The following is a 19,841-nucleotide window of genomic DNA, read 5'->3' as shown; positions in this document are numbered from 1 at the left end:
GTACAATGTTAGTTATGAGGATCGGCTGAGGGAGTGTGGACTGCAGAGTTTGGTGGATAGAAGAAGGAGAGGTGATATGATTGAGACTTTTAAACTGTTGAGAGGTGGTTACAGGGTTGACATTGCGGAGTTCTTTCGCTTGGTGGAACAGCAGGAAGGAGCGATAACAAGGGGCCATCCCTGGAAATTACAAAAGGAAACTGTGAACAAGAGGGTGAGGAGTGGTTTCTTTTCATGGAGGGTGGTTGAACTGTGGAATGCATTGCCTGATAGAGGGAGAGCAAGAACGGTCAATGAGTTCAAGGAGTAATATGATAGACTTTGTGTTTCCTAGGTAGGACCTCCCTCAATGAGTCTTGATAGACGTGTTTCTTAGAAAAGCCCTTTCATGATGACTCTTTTGACTCCATGGAGGCCTGAATAATAATAATAATAATAATACTGTCATTTTGTTTCATTCAAGACATGTTCAAAATACTGTTAAAAAAAAAACAGTAACAAGTTCACAGGCTCTGCAATCACACAGCTATACAAAGCCATCATAAAGAAACAATATTTATTCTATTAAAATGCATTTAATATCATTACTAGCCATTATTCTGCGTACCAGGTCATTACTACACTTATCTTTTCTGTAGCTCTTTACTAATGATCTGTTATGCAGAATAATGGCCAGTAGAATAAAGAATGATTATGGCATGATATTGGTTGGTGAAAATGAAAGAATGGTAACCACTGTGGAGTAAAGATTTGAGTAACATATTTCATCTTTCCAAGTGAACATCACAATGGTTTATGACAATGATGTACAGAATGATAACAAGTAAGCAGGTTAGGGTCCCCTTGTATGAGGCCTTTATCAGGCTGTATATGAATTACAATGTGTGTAGATTGAGTCACCTAGCTTTCAAAACGATGAGGATATATTGCAAGGGATCCAGAAATGATTAACTAAGGTGGTTCCTGGTCTCTGGAGCATTGAGAATGAAGAAAGATTGAGGAAATGAACTTTGTAGAACCTTGTGTATAGGAGGAAGAGGATATTACACATACCTGCCACTGAATTAGAAACTTTTATTTAACACCGTGTTGGATCTCCTTTAGCCAAAATTACAGAACTTATGAATTTGGATGTTGGATTGCATCTATATCCACAACATACCAGATGTTCATCAGGCAGTCCTTTAACTGGCCCAGATTTGATGGAAGTGAACTTTGCTCCCGGATATATTCTAACATGTCCCATACATTCTAAATGTGTTTCAGATCTGAGCTTTGTAGTGGCCAGGGAAGATGGTGGAAATTACTGTCAGTCTTGCTGAACCACTGCTGAACAATTCTTGTGCAACAGACAGTACCACTGTTGTCCATGAAACAACCATCACCCATTAGATAAAAAGTCAGCATTGTAGGATGGGTGTGATCAGCAACAATCATTCAGATATTCCTTGGAGAACACTTGACCTTCCAGCAATATCAGGAGACTCATTCTGTACCAACAAAACATGCCCTACACCATCTCCAGAACCTCTTGAGTTGTATTTACAAGACAGGCTTGGTTCATTGCTTCATGGAGCTCCTGGAAAACTCTGCCTACTGTTGGTATAGAAGAAGGTGTACCGTGACCCACTGGACTGCATGACTTTTTCCAGTGTCCAATCACGGTGTTCCTGTCACCACTGTAGATGAACTTTCTGTTTTTCGCAGAAACCAGTGGTTTCCGTATAGACATGCAAGCACTTTCACTGATCCTCTTCAATTCCCCGCACACAGTCTGGTGAGATATGAGTTGGGAACAGCCTTCATTAAATGCTTCAGTCGATTGCTGCACACAGGCAGTTCTGTTTGTCCATAATAAGCCTTCTCAGACAACAGCAATCTTGTTCCTGACAGACTATCTTAGAACCACAGTTAAGCCTCAGACAAGCAATGTCGATTATTTTTTCACTGATTAAACACCCTGGATATCCCACCTTTTGAGAAACCAGTCGGTTCTGCTGTTTAGTGGCTGTTACTGGATTAAGGCAGAAGAGATTTTTTTTTAAAGAATGGGGAGGAAGGGAAGGGTATAGGAATATGCTATCCTAGGAAGCTGTATTAAGGGGTGAGAAAGGGGAATAAGGAGCAAGGTTTTGTGTAGAGCATGGCTAGTGAGCAAACAATATTGCCTGAGAGTATGGTAATTGTGAACGTGACGAATGAGTTTAAAGCACAGTTTGAACTATATAGATATGCAGACCTTAGGGAGGCAATTGAGTGTATGAATGAGTATAATAGGCCCGAGTGAATAAGGACAACAAATCAGAATGGGATAGTTAGTATAAGGCATCAAGGTAGGAATGGGGCTAATGGGGGGGGGGAGGTCTGCAATTCATGTACACTAATGCTAGGAGTATTAGGAACAAGAAGGAAGAATTTTTGGCCTTGGTTGGCACTTCCAGACCACAGGTTATTGGCATTAGTGAAACATGGCTGACTGTAGATAATATAGCAAGTGGGATTGAACGTGATGGATATAGTGTGTTTGTTCAGGAATGACAGGGAGAATAAAATGGGGGTAGGAGTATTGCTGATGATAGCTAATGAGCTACAGCCAAGGAGAATAGAAGTTGAATTGCAGGATAGAGAAACATTTGAGGCCATTTGGTGTGAGATTGTGGTTAGCAGAACAAAATATACAATTGGGTGCTGCTATAGACCAGGTGATGGAAAAGATGGTGGAGATAGTATGCACAAGCAAACAGAAGAAATGAGTGGAAGGAGGGTAATTATTATGGGAGATTTCAACTATGGTAGCATTGATTGGAGTGAGGAGAGGACACACAGGAGGAAGGAATTGGATTTTATGCGGTTATTAAGGGATAATTATCTAATACTAGGGATCAGGGAGCGCTTGACCTAGTAATTGCATCTGAGGATTTGGCTGTAACTAATATGACCACATTGCCATCAATTGGTGAGAGTGATCATAGGGTCTTGACTTGGGAGGTGGCTAAAGGTGTGGAATTTACAATTAAGACAGCGTACATGTGGAATTATCGGGCTGATAAGTATGGCAAGCTTAGGAGTTTGACTGGTTCAGTGCCATGGCATATGCAACTGAAAGGGCTAGAAGTTGATAGTGCATGGGAGGAGGTTAAGAAGTGTTTGCATGAAGCAATGGCTGACTGTACACCTAGAGTCCGAATAATAAATCAAGTAGGGATTAAATGGATGAATAACACAATTAAGCTTGAGCTGCAAAAAAAGAAACAACTATGGAGGGAATTTAAGGAGAAAGGTGACCGGCAGGCACATGAATGGTATAAAGCGCAGGCCAGAAAGGTAACGAGTGTGGTAAGAAAAGCAAAAAAGGATTACGAAAGAACATTGGCCATGCAGGCTAAAGAGAATCCTAAACAGTTTTTTCGATATGTTGCAAGTAAAAGAAAAAAATGTATATGGCAGAATGATTTTAAAGAATGCTGATGGTAGGGAGGTAACCGAATCAGTTGATATAGTTGAGTTACTGAACGAGCACTTTGCAAGAATATATCATCCAGGTGGTGACATTGCAGAAATGAATGAACCAATAGATTATACGGAAATTGTGGTGAATGAAGTGGAGGTGAGTAGTCTATTGCAAAACCTCAATGTCAATACATCTATGAGATTGGATTGTATACCAGCTCGTGTCATACATGAAGCGGCTAAAGAATTGTCAGTACCCTTGACCATTTTGTTTAATTTGAGTCTCAGGTCTGGGTTAGTCCCAGGGGGGGGGGTGGAAAGAGGGGGAAAATAGTTCCACTGCATAAAGGAGGTTCCAAGACTGCTGTTGTAAATTACTGACCAATCAGCATACGAGGAATCATTGTGAAGGTCTTGGAGAAAATAGTAAAGAGGAAAATACAGGATTGGATAAATGAAAATGGGATACCGTATGGGAGAACAGCATGATTTTGTGAACGGTAGATCATGCCTCAGTAACTTGATCACGTTTTATAACACAGTGATGGCTGAACTGGATAAGGGTAATAGATTTACAGTGATTCTACTAGACCTTGCTAAGGCCTTTGACAGGATACCACATGGAATTCTAATCAGTAAACCGCAGCATATGGGGATGGATATAGGGTTGGTGAGATGGATAGGAGGGTGGTTGTCGGAGAGATATCAGAGAGTGGTTTATTCAGGAGTAGAGTCCAAAAGACAGCCTGTTACTAGTGGTGTGCCGCACGGTTCTGTTCTTGGACCACTACTTTTCAATTTCTTCATCAATGATATAGGAAAGGATCTGAGAGGAAGTGTTCACTTGTTTGCTGATGATGCAAAGTTGGATACAGCAATTGTGAGTGCACAGGATATCAAAGTTTGCAGGATGATTTGGATAGTTTGGAGGACTGGGCTAGGGAAAATGGATGTCAATTTAATGTGGAAAGTGTAAGGTTATGCATTTTGGGGGTGAAAAGATTAGCAGCAGTATATGACATTGGTGGAACCGTACTCCAGGAGATTTACGAGGCCAGGGATTTGGGAGTGTTGGTGGATAGGGAATTGAAGTTTAGGGGCACATTGGAAAAGTCGCTAAATCAGCTCATCAAATCACTTGGGTTCTGAAAAATACTTTAACAAGCAGAGACAAACAAGTTATTTTTCCTCTGTATCGAGCCTTGATAAGGCCCAATCTAGACTACTGTGCCCAGATCTGGGCACCAGGATTTCTTCTTGATGGGGGAGGAGGTGGAGAGGATCCAGAGATGAGTGACTAAGATGATAGCAGGTCTGTGGAATGAACCTTATGAGAACAGGTTGAAGATTTGTGGGTTGCAAAAATTGGTCGATAGGTGGAAAAGGGGTGATATGATTGAGACATTCAAATTACTGAAGGGTTTCTGTAAGATGAATCCAGAAGATATTTTTGAGTATAGTACTGGTGGTGGGAGGACTAGGGGCCAAACATGGAAGCTGGGAAAGAATGTGGTTAGCAGGGGTGTTAGAGCTAGGTTTTTTTACTTGGAGAGTGCTGAATGAGTGGAATAAGCTGCCAGTCTCTTGTGGGTGCTATGACCGTGAATGAGTTCAAGGCAAGGTATGATAGATACTGTGTGAATGTAGAATATTTGTTCTTGACATGATGTTAGGGCCTCCCTCGATGAGTCTGTTGACTCCTTGTAGTTGTTCGGAATAATAATAATAATAATAACTCAATTAGAAACATTTTTATTATTATTATTATTATTATTCAGGCCTCCAAGGAGTCAAAAGACTCATCGAGGGAGGTCCTTTCTAAGACATAAAGTCTGTCAAGACTCATCGAGGGGAAGTCCCCCCCCTGAGAAACACAAAGTTTATCATACCACTCCTTAAACCCACTGACCGTTCTCGCTCCCACCACTCCATCAGGCAATGCATTCCACGGCTCAACCACCCTCCACACAAAGAAACCACTCCTTACCCTCTTGCTCACAGTTTCCTTTCGTAACTTCCAGGGATGGCCTCTTGTCATCACTCCTTCCCGCTGATCAACCAAGCAAAAGAACTCCCCAGTGTCAACCCTGTAACCACCTCTCAACAGTTTAAAAGTCTCAATCATATCACCTCTCCTTCTTCTATCCACCAAACTCTGCAGTCCACATTCTCTCAGCCGATCCTCATAACTATCCTTGTACAGTTCTGAAACCATCTTTGTCATCCGTCTTTGTATCCTTTCCACGGTTAATTTATCCCCTTCAAATCCTGGGGACCAAATCTGAGAACAATAGTCCAAGTGTGGTCTGATCAGAGACTTATACAACGGAATGATAACCCTCTTATCTCTGCAGGTCAGTGTCCTTCTCATAATAGCAGCAATCCTCTGTGTTACCTTCACCACCTTTGCAATATGTCCCCTAAACTTCAGGTTTCTATCAATCATCAACCCCAGATCTCTTGTCTCCCCTACTTCCTCCAGTATAACTCCTCCCATAGAGTATGCAGCATCCCATCGATGTTTCCCAAACCTCAAGACCTTACATTTTGCTGCATTAAACTGACACCCCCATTCATTTGCCCATCTATCTAGCTTATTTAAATCCTCTTGCAGGGCTACCACATCTGCACTATTACTAATAATCCTTCCAAGCTTCGCATCATCCGCAAACAACTGAATATCCCCCTGCAATCCACTGGCTATGTCATTGATATAAAGGTTAAACAATATAGGTCCTAGTACTGAGCCCTGTGGGACCCCACTTGTAACCCTCTGCCTCCTGGAAACTGCTCCACCATACACAACTCTCTGATACCTATCAGACAGCCAATCCTGAATCCAGTTGACCAATCTGACATCCAGACCCATGTGCTGCAACTTAAATATCAGCTTATCATGTGGCACCCTGTCAAATGCCTTCGCCAAGTCTAAGAAAATTGCAGTATATGCCTTTCCCTCATCTAATGCTCTTGTAACTTTATTATAAAAGGCTAGCATATTGCTAAAACAAGAGCGTCCTTTCACAAATCCATGTTGATTCTCACAGATAACATTACCCTCATCTGCCCAATGCTGTACACGGTCCCTCACTACTTTCTCCAAGATCTTAACAACTACTGATGACACACAGACTGGCCTATAATTAGACACTTCCAGTCTGTTACCACCCTTATGCAATGGCACTATCTTACCTTCCTTCCATTCCCTGGGCACCTTTGCCAAAGCCAGACTTTCATTGAAAAGCCACGTTAAAGGTATTGTCAATTCCCTAGCACATTCTCTCAAAACTCGTGGCGAAATACCATCCAGTCCCACAGCTTTACTGACATCCAGAGTACTCAGTATCTGAAACACACTCTCCTCCTGTACCTCCAGACCTCGTACCAGTCCTATCCCTCTAGCATTAAAACTGACTCCTCTAGGATGAAATACTCCAATAAAGTGTTCATTGAACAATTCCACTATGTCCTCTGCATCAGTCACTCTATTCCCATTTTTATCCCACAATATCATTCTTCCACAGTCATTTCTCCTCCTACTGGCCACATAGCTAAAAAATTCCCTAGGATTTTCTTTGGATCTTAGGGCCAATCTCCTCTCATATTCCAGTTTCGCTTTCCTTACCACACGAGTCACTCTTCTGGCCTGTGTCTTATATTCCTCATGCATCTCTTCACCTGTCTCCTTATATCTCTTCCATAGCCTCTTTTTCGCATGCAATTCCTGTTTAATATTGTTTGTCATCCACTTTACTCCAAATTGCGCCCTCTTCTTCACTCGTGGTATACAACTTACCATTGCTGATAACAAATATTCTTTCACAATTTCCCACGCACTGGTGATATCCCGGCCTTCCAATTCCTCCCTCCATGAAACTTCCCGAAGTTGACGTCTAAGACTATTATAATCACCTGCCTTATAATTCCACATAAGTTCCCGTCTCTTTGATACTCCTGCATGTCTATTCATTTTCCAAGTCAAAACCATATGGTCACTCTCTCCAACTGGTGGGAGAGACGTCAACTCAGTTATTATCAACTCTTCTGATGCTATAACCAAATCCAAAATTTTTGAACCTCTTGTTCCCTCTGTTACATGTTGCCTAAGACATTTGTCCCTCAAGAATTCTAGAAATTCCATTCCCCTATTGTTACATGCATCTTCCTCTCTCCAATTTATACTACTGAAGTTAAAATCTCCCATAACAATCATTCTTCTTGCACTTGCCAAACTTAGCTGTCTAAACATCTCCTGGTCCCCATCCTCTGTGCTCCTGGGTCTGTAGCAACACCCCACTAAATATCCTGTCTTGCCTACCTCTACCTCACACCATACGCTCTCAAAATCATTTGTCTCACTACCTTCCAAATTCTCCACTCTTAGAGGACATAGGTCATCACTTATCATAAGCAGCACCCCACCATCACGCTTTCCCCTCCTATCCTGACGAAAAATGCTATACCCAACGACTTCTATACCTGTTGTTATATCCCCTTCTGTCAACCACGTCTCAGTGATCGCAATAATTTTTGGCCAGGCTGATGCTATCTGCGCCACCAATTCCTCTCCCTTATTCCGGATACTCCTGGCATTAGTATACAGCATATAAATGCCATTGTTTCTATACCCAGCATTATCCCTTCTAGACTCCACTGGGCTCAGTGTTACCTGACATTGTCTCCCTTCTCCCAAGTATCCATTCCCACAAGAGGCCACCCCTGCTATCATCCTCCCTGGGACACACTGACTCGTTCAGAACAGCAATCTCTCCAGATGCCTACGTCCTTCCTCATTCAAATGCAAACGGTCTCTCGCAAACAACTCCTCTCTTTCCTCAAACGCACTTCAAGCATCCACATATACCAGTCCTCTCTTGTCACACATTCTCGCTATTATGCCATTCAATATGACTTACAATATTACTTACAATATTACAATTCAATTTGACTTACAATATTATGCATAACTGAAATGCCAATTAGGATCTGACGGCATCATTACATAAGATCTAAAATATGTGCCACTTGATCACATCTTTGAAAACATTTCTGAGGTTGTAAAACACTGATCCCGAATCATTTCAATCCAATAAGAAACAAAAACAAAAACAAAAATGAAAGAGATTAGGAAAACAAACAAATAGGCATGGTCACAGAAATGTCCTCACAACAGTAGTGCACTCATGATTTAATCTTTTTTTTTTTGGAGGGGGGGGGTTTGAGCAGACGATTTCGGAATACACACTATGCATCGCATATACGACCTATGACTAAGCATCTGCAATGATCGCTAATTCATGAGTAGTGTAGAAATAGAAGATACGATACAACATAAATAAAAAAAACGAATTTTAATTAGGAAAAGATTTTTGGAAAATTTTCTAGTGTTTTTTTCCTGTTCTTTTTTTTTTTTGGGGGGGGGGGTCCCTTGCTGCCCTCCCCCTCACAAACTATCAAAATAAAAAAAATAAAAATGTTCCAACCAAAGGAGGGGGGGGGACACTTACTAGATTTAACTAGTAAGTGTGTGTTTTTTTCTCTTTCTATCTATTCCCCTTGAATTTGAGGTCAGTTAGGTTGTTTTACTTAATGAATTTCCAAATTTTGGTGAAAATATCTTAAGACTTGAATATTAAATGTAAGATTTTAAAACTATACTTTTCTACTCTTTTAAGTATTAAAGGCAAGGCTGGTTTAGAAAAGACTGATTGTTCATGCTCTAGCCTTGCCATTTTTTGGCTGTGTAAATTACATTTATGAAGTTTTTGATTATTTCATTATTGTAAGTTTTATTCAACTGCCTTTATTTTGATTTCAGCACCTCGTGCTAACGATCCCTCCTAACACAATGCCTGCACGACATCGCAACAGGGGAACAGGTTTGTGTAGCTGCTTTGGTAACAATGAACCTCCTGAAATCACTTACCATGTAGTGGAAAATGGAGGTGTGGTTAACCTACAGCCACATTTACTCACACCCACACAGCCAATGCCAGATGAAGAGGAGCTTAATGCAAAATTTGCTGAACTTGTTGTAAGTATATGTATTTTTTAAATTTACAAAATCTTTAATAGAGATTTTGTTTTGTCAATCCAACTTATGAAATGTTGTAAAGATTATCTGAAAATCTGTTCTAGGGACATATATGGAACTTTTTCGAGCCACTTCATACACCTCCAACAAACAGAATAGCCTCATTTATGCTGGGTGATGAAAATCAACTATCTAGTTGTTCTGTTTGCAATTATCACTAAGTCAGCTAAGACCATGAGGCATCAGTGTATTATATCTCTCAATTTTAAATGTATTTAGGCTAATTTATCTGTTTTGCAGGAAGGGAATAATTCTATTTAAAATAATTATAATACCAGAGGAAAACTCGGGTAAAATACTTTATTATGAAATCTTTAAACATTATTATTATTATTACGGGTATCCCCATGGAGTCAGTAGACTCATCGCGGGAGACCCAAACTAGCAACAATATCTGTCATATATCTTCTTGAATTCATTTACAGACAAAGAGCTCACAACTAAGTCAGGCGATGAATTCCACTTGTTCACCACCCTCCAGGCAAAAAAAACCTTGTTCTGAAACCTTTGTTAACCACACTCTTCTTTAATTTCCAGAGATGACCTCTTGTTCTTCCATCACTATCACACAGCTGAAACATTTCCCCTGCATCAATCCTATAAAAATCTTTCAGTAATTTAAATGTTTCTATCATATCACCTCTTCTTCGCCTATCAACCAATCTCTGCAATCCACAAGCTCTCAATCTATCAATGTAGGGAGCATTTTTTATATCACTCACCAACTTGGTCACTCTTCTCTGAACCCTCTCCACAGCCTCCTCATCTCCAAGGAATCCAGGTGACCAGACCTGAGCACAGTAATCCAAATGTGGAAGTATCAATGCTTTATAAAGGGGAATAATAACCTCTTTATCTCTGGATGTCAGTGTGCTCCTCAACAACCAATAATCCTATGTGCAATCTTGGACACCTTAGCAATGTGTCCTCTGAACTTCATCTCCCTATCTACCAACATCCCTAAGTCCCTAGCCTCATCAATCTCTTGGGTACCTTTCCATCAATGTAGTACACAGCTGGTATTCTTTTAATCCCAAAATGCATGACTCGACACTTTTCCACATTGAACTGACATCCATTATCTTTTGCCCATTTTACCAGCTTATTTAAATCATCCTGCAAACTTTCAACATCAGCTTGATTTTTTATTGCGCTACACAACTTTGCATCATCAGCAAACAACTGAATATCTTCCTTTAAGCCATTTCCTATATCATTTATATACAAATTAAACAACATTGCCCCAAGAACAGAGCCCTGTGTCACACCACTGGTCACCTGCCTCATTCTGGACTCGGCTCCTCCATACACCACCTTATGGTATCTCTCCCTGAGCCATTCTCCTATCCATATCACCAATTTAATATCCATTCCCATCTACTCCAATTTGCGTAACAGTGTTCTATGGGGTATCCTGTCAAAAGCCTTAGTAAAATCCAGAAGTACCACTGTGCAGCCTGCTCCTTTGTCCAACTCAGATGTTATTCTATTATGAATAGTTAATAGATTGCTAAGGCAGGATCTACCTTTAACAAAACCATGTTGGCCTCTATAGAGTATCATATCCTGATCCACCCATTCTTGAATTTTGTCTTTAACCAACTTTTCCAATACTTTTACCACTACTCCTGAGATGGTGATTGGTCTGTAATTAACTACTGCAGTTTTAGAGCCACCCTTATGCAAAGGAACCACTTTGCCTAACTTCCACTCCCTAGGGACCATACCAGAGTTCAAACTTAAATTAAATATCCAAGTAAGAGGGGTTGACAATTCATTTGCACATTCATGCAACACCCGAGCTGATTTTCCATCTAAGCCTACAGCAGTGTTTGCATTTAAATTTTGCAATATATTTAATACCTCTGATTCTTTAGCTTCAATTCTCACATTAGGTATTGCTACAGGTATAGAGATATCCTCACTTGGGTGATAGACTTTTGAAAAGTGATCACTCTGTAACTCGACTATTAGATCTGATTTTGTCACCTCAATACCATCAGCACCCACTAAAGTTATCCTTCCGAAGTCATTCTTCCTCTTACTTGCCACATAGCGGAAGAACTCTTTGGGATTACCCTTGATCTCGTTGGCTAAGGTCTTCTCATAATCTGATTTAGCTTTTCTTACTATGCTGGTAACCTTCCTAGCTTGAGTCTTGTACTGCTCATGGGTGTACTGGTCGCCTTTCTCCTTGTAAATTCTCTATAACCTTTTCTTTTTTTGCAGATCAAGCTTGATACTACTGCTCATCCATTTAATGCCTGCCTTGTTTGACCTCCTGACCATGGGGACACAATCTGATATTGCTTTCCTCGGATACCCGCTGATTTTATCCCATGCACTGCTAACATCTTTCCCTTGCAATATGTTCTACCATGGTATAATAAATTTAGTTTAATCCTTTATCCAAGTGTGAGCAAACAAAGTTTGCGCCTGAAAGTATCTTCAGGACTGGGTTAAGGTGGTACACACCAGGGCAACTCGTTGCAAAGGTGGAGCAAGCTACCAACACTCCTATCCTAGTATCTCCTATAATGCAAAACACATCTCCTTGCGGATATGTCTATTGTTATGCATTAAGGGAAGGGCCACTACCCAGACCGGTTTCGACCTTTATTGAGGTCTCTTCAGTGGGAGCCAGGCCCAAGTCGAGATATCAGGCAGAAGCATTTGCAGGTCATCTCCACCTATAGGAATTGCCAATTGGTGTGCCACCCTTTTTTAATAAATTACTCTGGATTTAGACTTTCAACATGTTCTACCATGGGATGGCTGCAAGCTCACTCTGAAACAGAAAAATCCACAGATTTTGCAACCTCCCAAGTCAATACCACATGATCGCTTTCACCAATTGGAGGTAACGAGGACACCTTACTTATGCATATAACCTCAGAACCAATAACCAGGTCCAACACTCTCACACCACGTGTCCCTTCAGTTATGTGCTGTTTCAAGTAATTATCTCGTAGAAAATGTATGAACTCATTTTCCTTTTTGCTACGTGATATCCTCCTTCCAATTGATATCACCGTAATTAAAATCCCCCATAATAATCACTAAGCCTTCACTCATTGCACTAATTCGCTGATGCATGAATTCAATATCTCCCCCTGTACTTCCTGGCCTATAGCAGCATCCAACTGTATATTTGGTTGCATTCGTCACTATTTCGCACCAGACTGCCTCAAATGAACTCTCATTCGCATGTTTATCATCTTGATATACTACTTTCTTTGGCTGCAACACATCAGCTATCATCAACAGTACTCCTCCCCCTGTTCTATCTTCTCTATCCTCCCTGAAAATACTGTACCCATCACATTCAATTCCAGTGACCACATCTTCTGCTGACAGCCAAGTTTCACTAATGCCTACAACTTTTGGTGAGATTGCACTGACTAATGCCAAAAATTCTTCTCTCTTATTTTGAATGCTTCTAGCATTTGTATACAAAAATTGCAGATTCCCTCTAGATCTTGTACTGGCTTTAGAACTGATATATAAGTCACTAACTTCCGTAGCCCCATGCCGATTTTTATCCCCTCTCTTCTGCGATTTATTCTTCATATAAGGATCAATAAATATACAATCAGTGCTAAAGTTTCTCTCTCTTACACTCAACCTTTTCAATATTAGTTTCCCTGCCCAATAACTTCAACTTGTTCAGAAAACAATAACTTCTTCAATCGCTTATGTCCTTCCATGTTAAGATGCAGTCCATCTTAACATGTGAAACTTTACTTCACTCTCCTAACTTAAAGAGATTTGATGGTCTATGTCTATCCCCTTTGTGGGAGACAGTATTTTTTATATCAGCTAATCTTTCCTAACTTTATTTTGTCAAAATCAATCAATCAATAAATAAATATATAATATTTTTTTAATAAGTTAGGAAATTTACTGATCTTTTTAGTTATCTTACATTAGCTACTTAGGTGGTGCTTTTTAGAATTGCTAGTTAATGATAATTGCTATTTGGTGTTCTTATACTGATGATGCCTATGATACTTAAGCGAAAATTCTATGCTAATAAAGTATTTTACGTGAATTTTCTACGGTATTATAATTATTTTAAATATTATTATTATTACGTGACACCTCCAGGGAATTCAAAGATTCACTGAGGGCAGGCATCTATTGTACAACTCTCTGTTTCCACCACTCAATCCACCCAATTACAACGAACTGCAACCACCATCATAATCTACACCAATGCCATCCCACCACCACTAGTCTTTTCACAGACAATCACAAACATCCATGCTCATGGCAGGATTCAAACTCACAGCCTTTTTGGCTGGAGAGCAGATACGTTAACAAATTGGCCAACCAGGCTGACTCCTGCCTACTCATATATGCCTACTCACAGTATTTCATTATTGAAAGAAATAATTCTAATACAACTGTTTGAGACCATCTAACTGAGCTTTTGTTAAATAAGGCCTAGAGAACATTTCGTATGTTCCCAACAGGGTTTAGACCTGCTTTCCAATCAGTCATGTCTTGTTCTTCTGAATGCCCATTGGAGGTACCCTATGATGATGGTAATGACAGATTGTATATACAGCATTAGAAGGATAAATAGAGTATAAGGGAACTGCATTAATAAGCAAATAAACAAAAAACAAAGCACAGAAGTGTAGGCAGAAGTGGAAAGGTTAACAAAGTGAAATATATATATTCTATATTCTTGATGTTAATAAGCAAGAAGTCAATGGGCTGTCAATGCTTTGAAGGAAGTGAAATTAGTGATGCCATTGATTTTGTTGATCAATGGGAGTTTGGCACGAGGAATCTTTCCTGTTGTAAGATGTTTTGGATGTGTTATTCTTCTCCCCTGCACCTTCTTTACTTAGTGGTACTAAGTAAAGAAGGTGCAGGGGAGAATAATAACACAAGGATTACATTACTAACCATTTTACGTTGAGAATTGCGGTAAAGGTTTGGAGAAGATGGTTAGGGCTAAAATATAGGATTGGGTTATGGAGAAAAGAAATTCTTACGGGGTTTGCTAATAAGAATTGTTTCACAGTTTCACAATAAGGTGTGTGAAAGAATGCATGATGAATTTCCATAGAGAACCCACAAACCTCTGATAACAAAAGTTTGTGCTCAGTAGTGGTTTGTAGTGGTAATGCTTAAACTCTGGACAACTGAAAATGGGTACTTGGGGACTGAGTCCATCTCACTGCAGCTTGTTTTCATGAGATGGGAGAACCTAGATATATTATTATTATTATTCAGGCCTCCATGGAATCAAAAGACTCATTGTCAGAGGTCCTACCTAGGAAACACAAAGTCTCTCATATTACTCCTTGAACTCATTGACTGTTCTTGCTCTCCCTCTATCAGGCAATGCATTCCACAGTTCAACCACCCTCCATGAAAAGAAACCACTCCTCACCCTCTTGTTCACAGTTTCCTTTTGTAATTTCCAGGGATGGCCCGTTGTTATCGCTCCTTCCTGCTGTTCCACCAAGCGAAAGAACTCCGCAATGTCAACCCTGTAACCACCTCTCAACAGTTTAAAAGTCTCAATCATATCACCTCTCCTTCTTCTATCTACCAAACTCTGCATTACACATTCCCTCAGCCGATCCCCATAACTAACATGGTCTTGTACAGTCCTGAAACCATCTTTGTTATCCGCCTCTGTACCCTTTCCACAGTTAATTTATCCCCTTCAAATTCTGGGGAACAAATTTGAGAACAATAGTCTAAGTGTAGTCTGATCGGGGTCTTATACAATGGAACAATAACTCTTTTATCTCTGCAGGTCAGTGTCCTTCTCAGCATTGCCTCTGGGTCAGCTTCACCATCCTTGCAATATGTTTCCTGAATTTCAGTTTTCTATCAATCATCACCCCTAGATCACTTGTCTCCCCTGCTTCCTCCAGTACAGCTCCTCCAACCGAGTATGCAGCCTCCCATCGATGTATCCCAAACTTCAAGACTTTAAATTTTGCTGCATTAAACCGACATCCCCATTCATTTGCCCATCTGTCTAGTTTATTCAAATCCTCTTGCAGGGCTGCCACATCTGCACTATTAATAATAATTCTTCCCAGCTTCACATCATCTGCAAACAACTGAATATCCCCCTGCAATCCATTTATTTAAGGTTAAACAATACATATCCCTGTACTGAACCCTATGGGACCACACTTGTAATCTTCTGCTTCCTTGATACTGCCCTACCATACACAACTCTCTGATACCTATCAGACAGCCAATCCTGGATCGAGTTGACTAACCTGACATCTAAACTCATGTGCTGCAACTTAAATATCAGCTTATCATGTGGCACCCTGTGAAATGCCTTTGCAAAATCCAAAAAAAGGCAGTATATGCCTTTCCCTCATCAACTGCTCTTGTCACTTTATTATAAAAGGCAATCATATTACTAAAGCAAGAGTGCCCTTAACAAATCCAGTTTGACTCACAAATAACATTACTCTCATCTGTCCAATGCTGTGTATGGTCACTCACTAATTTCTCCAAGATCTTAACAACTACTGATGAAACGCAAACTGGCCTATGATTAGACACATCCAGTCTGCTAGTGCTCTTATGCAATGGCACCACCTTATCTTCTTTTCATTCCTTGGGTACCTTTCCCATAGCCAGACTTTCACTGAAAAGCCAGGTCAATGGAGCTGTCAGTTCTTTAGCACATTTTCTCAAAACCTGTGGTGAAATACCATCCAGTCTTACAGCTTTACTGACATCCAGAGTACTCAGTATTTGGTTGATGAAAGTTTTTCACTTGGTTATACTATAAATTAAAGATATCAAGAAATTATATACTTGGTTTAATCCTTTATCCAAGAGTAAGCAAACAAAGTTTGCACCTGAAGTATTTTCAGTTCTGGGGCAACTCGTGGTAAAGGTGGTATGACTTCACATCACTTGCTATAGTATCCCATAATGCAAAGCACATCTCCTTGTGGAGATGTATAATGCTATGTATTAAGGGAAGGGTCACTCCTCAGACCAGTTTCGACCTTTATTTAGGTCTCATCAGCGGGAGCCAGACCCAGAGGTGATACCAAGGTGGAAGTAATGCAGAAGTCATATTTTCATATGAGTTGTCCAAAGGTGTCACACCTTATTATTATAATACTCTGGATTAGAGATAAATAGTTGATGCAAGTTTTTCAATTGGTTATACTATAAATTAAAGATACCAAGAAATTATATACTTGGTTTAATCCTTTATCCAAGTGGGTCTGGCTCCCACTGATGAGACCTCAATAAAAGTCGAAACCGGTCAGGGTAGTGACCCTTTCCTTAATGCATAGCATTATACATGTCCATTAGGAGATGTGCTTTGCATTATGGGATACTTATGCAAGTGATGTGAAGTCATACCACTTTTACCACGAGTTGTCGCAGTTCTGAAAATACTTCTGGTGCAAACTTTGCTCACACTTGGATAAAGGATTAAACCAAGTATATAATTTCTTGGTATCTTTAATTTTTACTCAGTATTTGGAACACACTCTCTCCTTGCACCTCTAAACCTCGAACCTGCCTATCCCTCTAGTATTAAAACTTACTTCTCCAGAATGAAATACTCCAATAAAGTGTTTAGTGAACACTTCCACTATGTTTTCTGCATCAGTCACTCTATTCTCATTTTTCATCTGACAGTGTCGTTCTTCCACAATCATTTCTCCTCCTACTGGCCACATAGCTAAAAAATTCCCTAGGATTTTCTGGGGATCTTGGTGCAGGTTTCTTCTCATATTCCAGTTTTGCCTTTCTTACCATACTAGTCACTCTCCTGATCAGGGTCTTATATTCTTCATCCATCTGCTCTTCACTTCTCTCCTTATATCTCTTCCATAACCTCTTTTTCACCTACAGTTCCTGTTTGATATTGTTTGTCATCCACTTTACACCAAATTGTGTCCTCTTCTTCATTTGTGGAATACAGCTTGCTATTGCTGCAAACATATTAATTTACAATTTCCCAAGCACTAATGATATCCTGGCCTTCCAATTCTGCCCTTAATGGAACTGCCACAAGTTGATATCTAAGACTATTATAATCACCTGCCTAATAATTCAACATATGTTCCCTTTTCTTTGATATTCCTGCATGTCTATTCATCTTCAAGTCAAAAGCACATGATCACTCTCTCCAACTGGAGGGAGAGATGTTATCACAGTTATTATCAGCTGTTCTGATGCTATGACTAAATCCAAAACTCTTGCACCTCTTGTTCCCTCTATTACATGTTGCCCAAGACATTTGTCCATCAAGAATTCTAGGAATTCCATTCCCTTATTACTACATGCATTTTCCTCTTCCCAACTTATACTGCTATAGTTAAAATCTCCCATAACAATCATTCTTCTTGTACTTGCAAAGCTCAACTGCCTAAACATCTCCTGCTCCCCACCCTCTGTGCTCCTTGGCTTGTAGCAAACCCCACTAAATATCCTGTCTTGCCCACCTGTACCTCACACCATATGCTTTAAAAACCATTAGTGTCACTGCCTTCCAAAGCCGCCACTCTTAGAGGATATAAGTCATCACTTATCATAAGCAGTACTATACCACCACCAATCATTCTTGTTGCACTTGCAAAGCTCAACTGCCTAAACATCTCCTGCTCCCCACCCTCTGTGCTCCTTGGCTTGTAGCAAACCCCACTAAATATCCTGTCTTGCCCACCTCTACCTCACACCATATGCTTTAAAAACCATTAGTGTCACTGCCTTCCAAAGCCGCCACTCTTAGAGGACATAAGTTATCACTTATCATAAGCAGTACTCCACCACCACCACGCTTTCCCTTCCTGTCCTGCCGAAAAATGCTGTACCCTGCTACTTCTATTCCTGTTATTATATCATCTTCTGTCAACCACCTATCAGAGATCCCAATAATCTTTGGCCAGACTAATACTATCAAAGCCACCTATTCATCTCCTTTATTCTGGATGCTCTTGGCATTAGTATAAAGCATAAAAATGTCACTGCTTCTATACTTATCAGTATCCCCTTCAGATGTCATCTCTTCTTCAGATGACATCGGTGTTACCCGATGTCATCTCCCTTCCTCCAAGCACCCATTCCTACAAGCAGTCACCCCCCACTACCATGTATCCTGGGAATTCTAGTTTCCCTGCATTGACACACCAACTTGTTCAGAAAACAGCAATCTCTCCAAATGCCTACGTCCTTCCTCATTCACAAGCAGTCTCTTGCACAGTTCCTTTCTATCCTCAAATGCCCTCCAAGCATCCACATATTCCAATCCTCTCTTCTGACACATTCTGACTATTATGCTCATTATTACTGCTTTTCTGCTCAGCTCATCATTATCATTACCTGGAAAACACACACTATCTTTCCTCTTTGCACTTTGACCCTTTTTGTCACCCTCAAATATGAATTTCAGATCTCTCACCACCCGATTTACACTACCTTTCAAGTCATTCATGCCCACCATCACAATCATCTCATCCACTCTTTCACTCTGCTTAATTGCCATAGCCACACTTTCTATCGTTCTCCAGGGAAACACTCCTCTGGCATCCTACCTTGAACACCACGGATCATCGAGTCTCCATACATCACACCTCTTACCACTCTGTTCCTTGGTTGCTCACATGCATCTCCCTCTCTCTCTCTCTCTCTCTCTCCTCTAACCTTTTCTCTCTCTGTTTCCATATTTACCTGCTGTCCTGGCATCATTCTACCCCTGATTCTAGCATTCCCTCTCATTCTTCTCATTCCTTCTCTCTGACTGTTTCCATTCTCTCCTCCTTTCTCATTCTCATAACTCTCTCTCTCATTCCCTCTCTTCTGTTTCGTCTATCCTCTTCTATCATTCCCATAACTCTCTCTCACACTCCTACTCTGATTTGCCTTGCAATCATCTCTTCCATTCGCCCAATCTCATCTTTTATACTTCTCATCTCATTTCTGAGGCATTCCACCTCTGCTTTCAGCTCATCTGCCTCTCTCTCTCTCTCTCTCTGCAAGTTAGCCACTCTTGCTCCTATATCAGCAGAACTTGAATGCTTTTAGCAGGAGTGTATTATCCAGCTATTTATCACGGAGAAGTAGTAATATGATGGTAGTGTGTGTGTGTGTGTGTGTGTAAGGTTTCAAAGTATGAAACTTGTTTTTATTGATATTACCTGGAGCAGAGAGGTGTGTCTTCACATCCTAGATAATGTTGCATTTCCTGTAGTACTTATAGAATTCTTTGCTTGTTTTCTAGCAGGACTGGTTACACAGCAAAGTCTGTTATTGACTTGGTTTGAGAATCTCAATTTAA

General features: G+C 40.3%; 1 protein-coding gene across 1 annotated transcript in view; it reads left to right on the top strand.

Moving 5' to 3' along the window:
* LOC150102751 (disheveled-associated activator of morphogenesis 1-like) overlaps positions 1 to 19,841 on the top strand; it is a 527,894-nt gene that overhangs the window by 97,588 nt on the left and 410,465 nt on the right. The window contains exon 2 of the mRNA XM_090398621.1: positions 9,269 to 9,484. Within this exon, the coding sequence (XP_090254747.1) occupies positions 9,269 to 9,484 (216 nt within the window). The remainder of the gene's footprint in view (positions 1 to 9,268; positions 9,485 to 19,841) is intronic.

Source organism: Typopeltis vanoorti, chromosome 10 (genome assembly GCF_054136105.1).
Source record: "Typopeltis vanoorti isolate ZY-2024b chromosome 10, IOZ_Tvanoo_1.0, whole genome shotgun sequence".
In the NCBI taxonomy this organism is placed as follows: Eukaryota; Metazoa; Arthropoda; class Arachnida; order Uropygi; family Thelyphonidae; genus Typopeltis; species Typopeltis vanoorti.
This window is presented reverse-complemented; position numbering and strand designations above follow the sequence as displayed.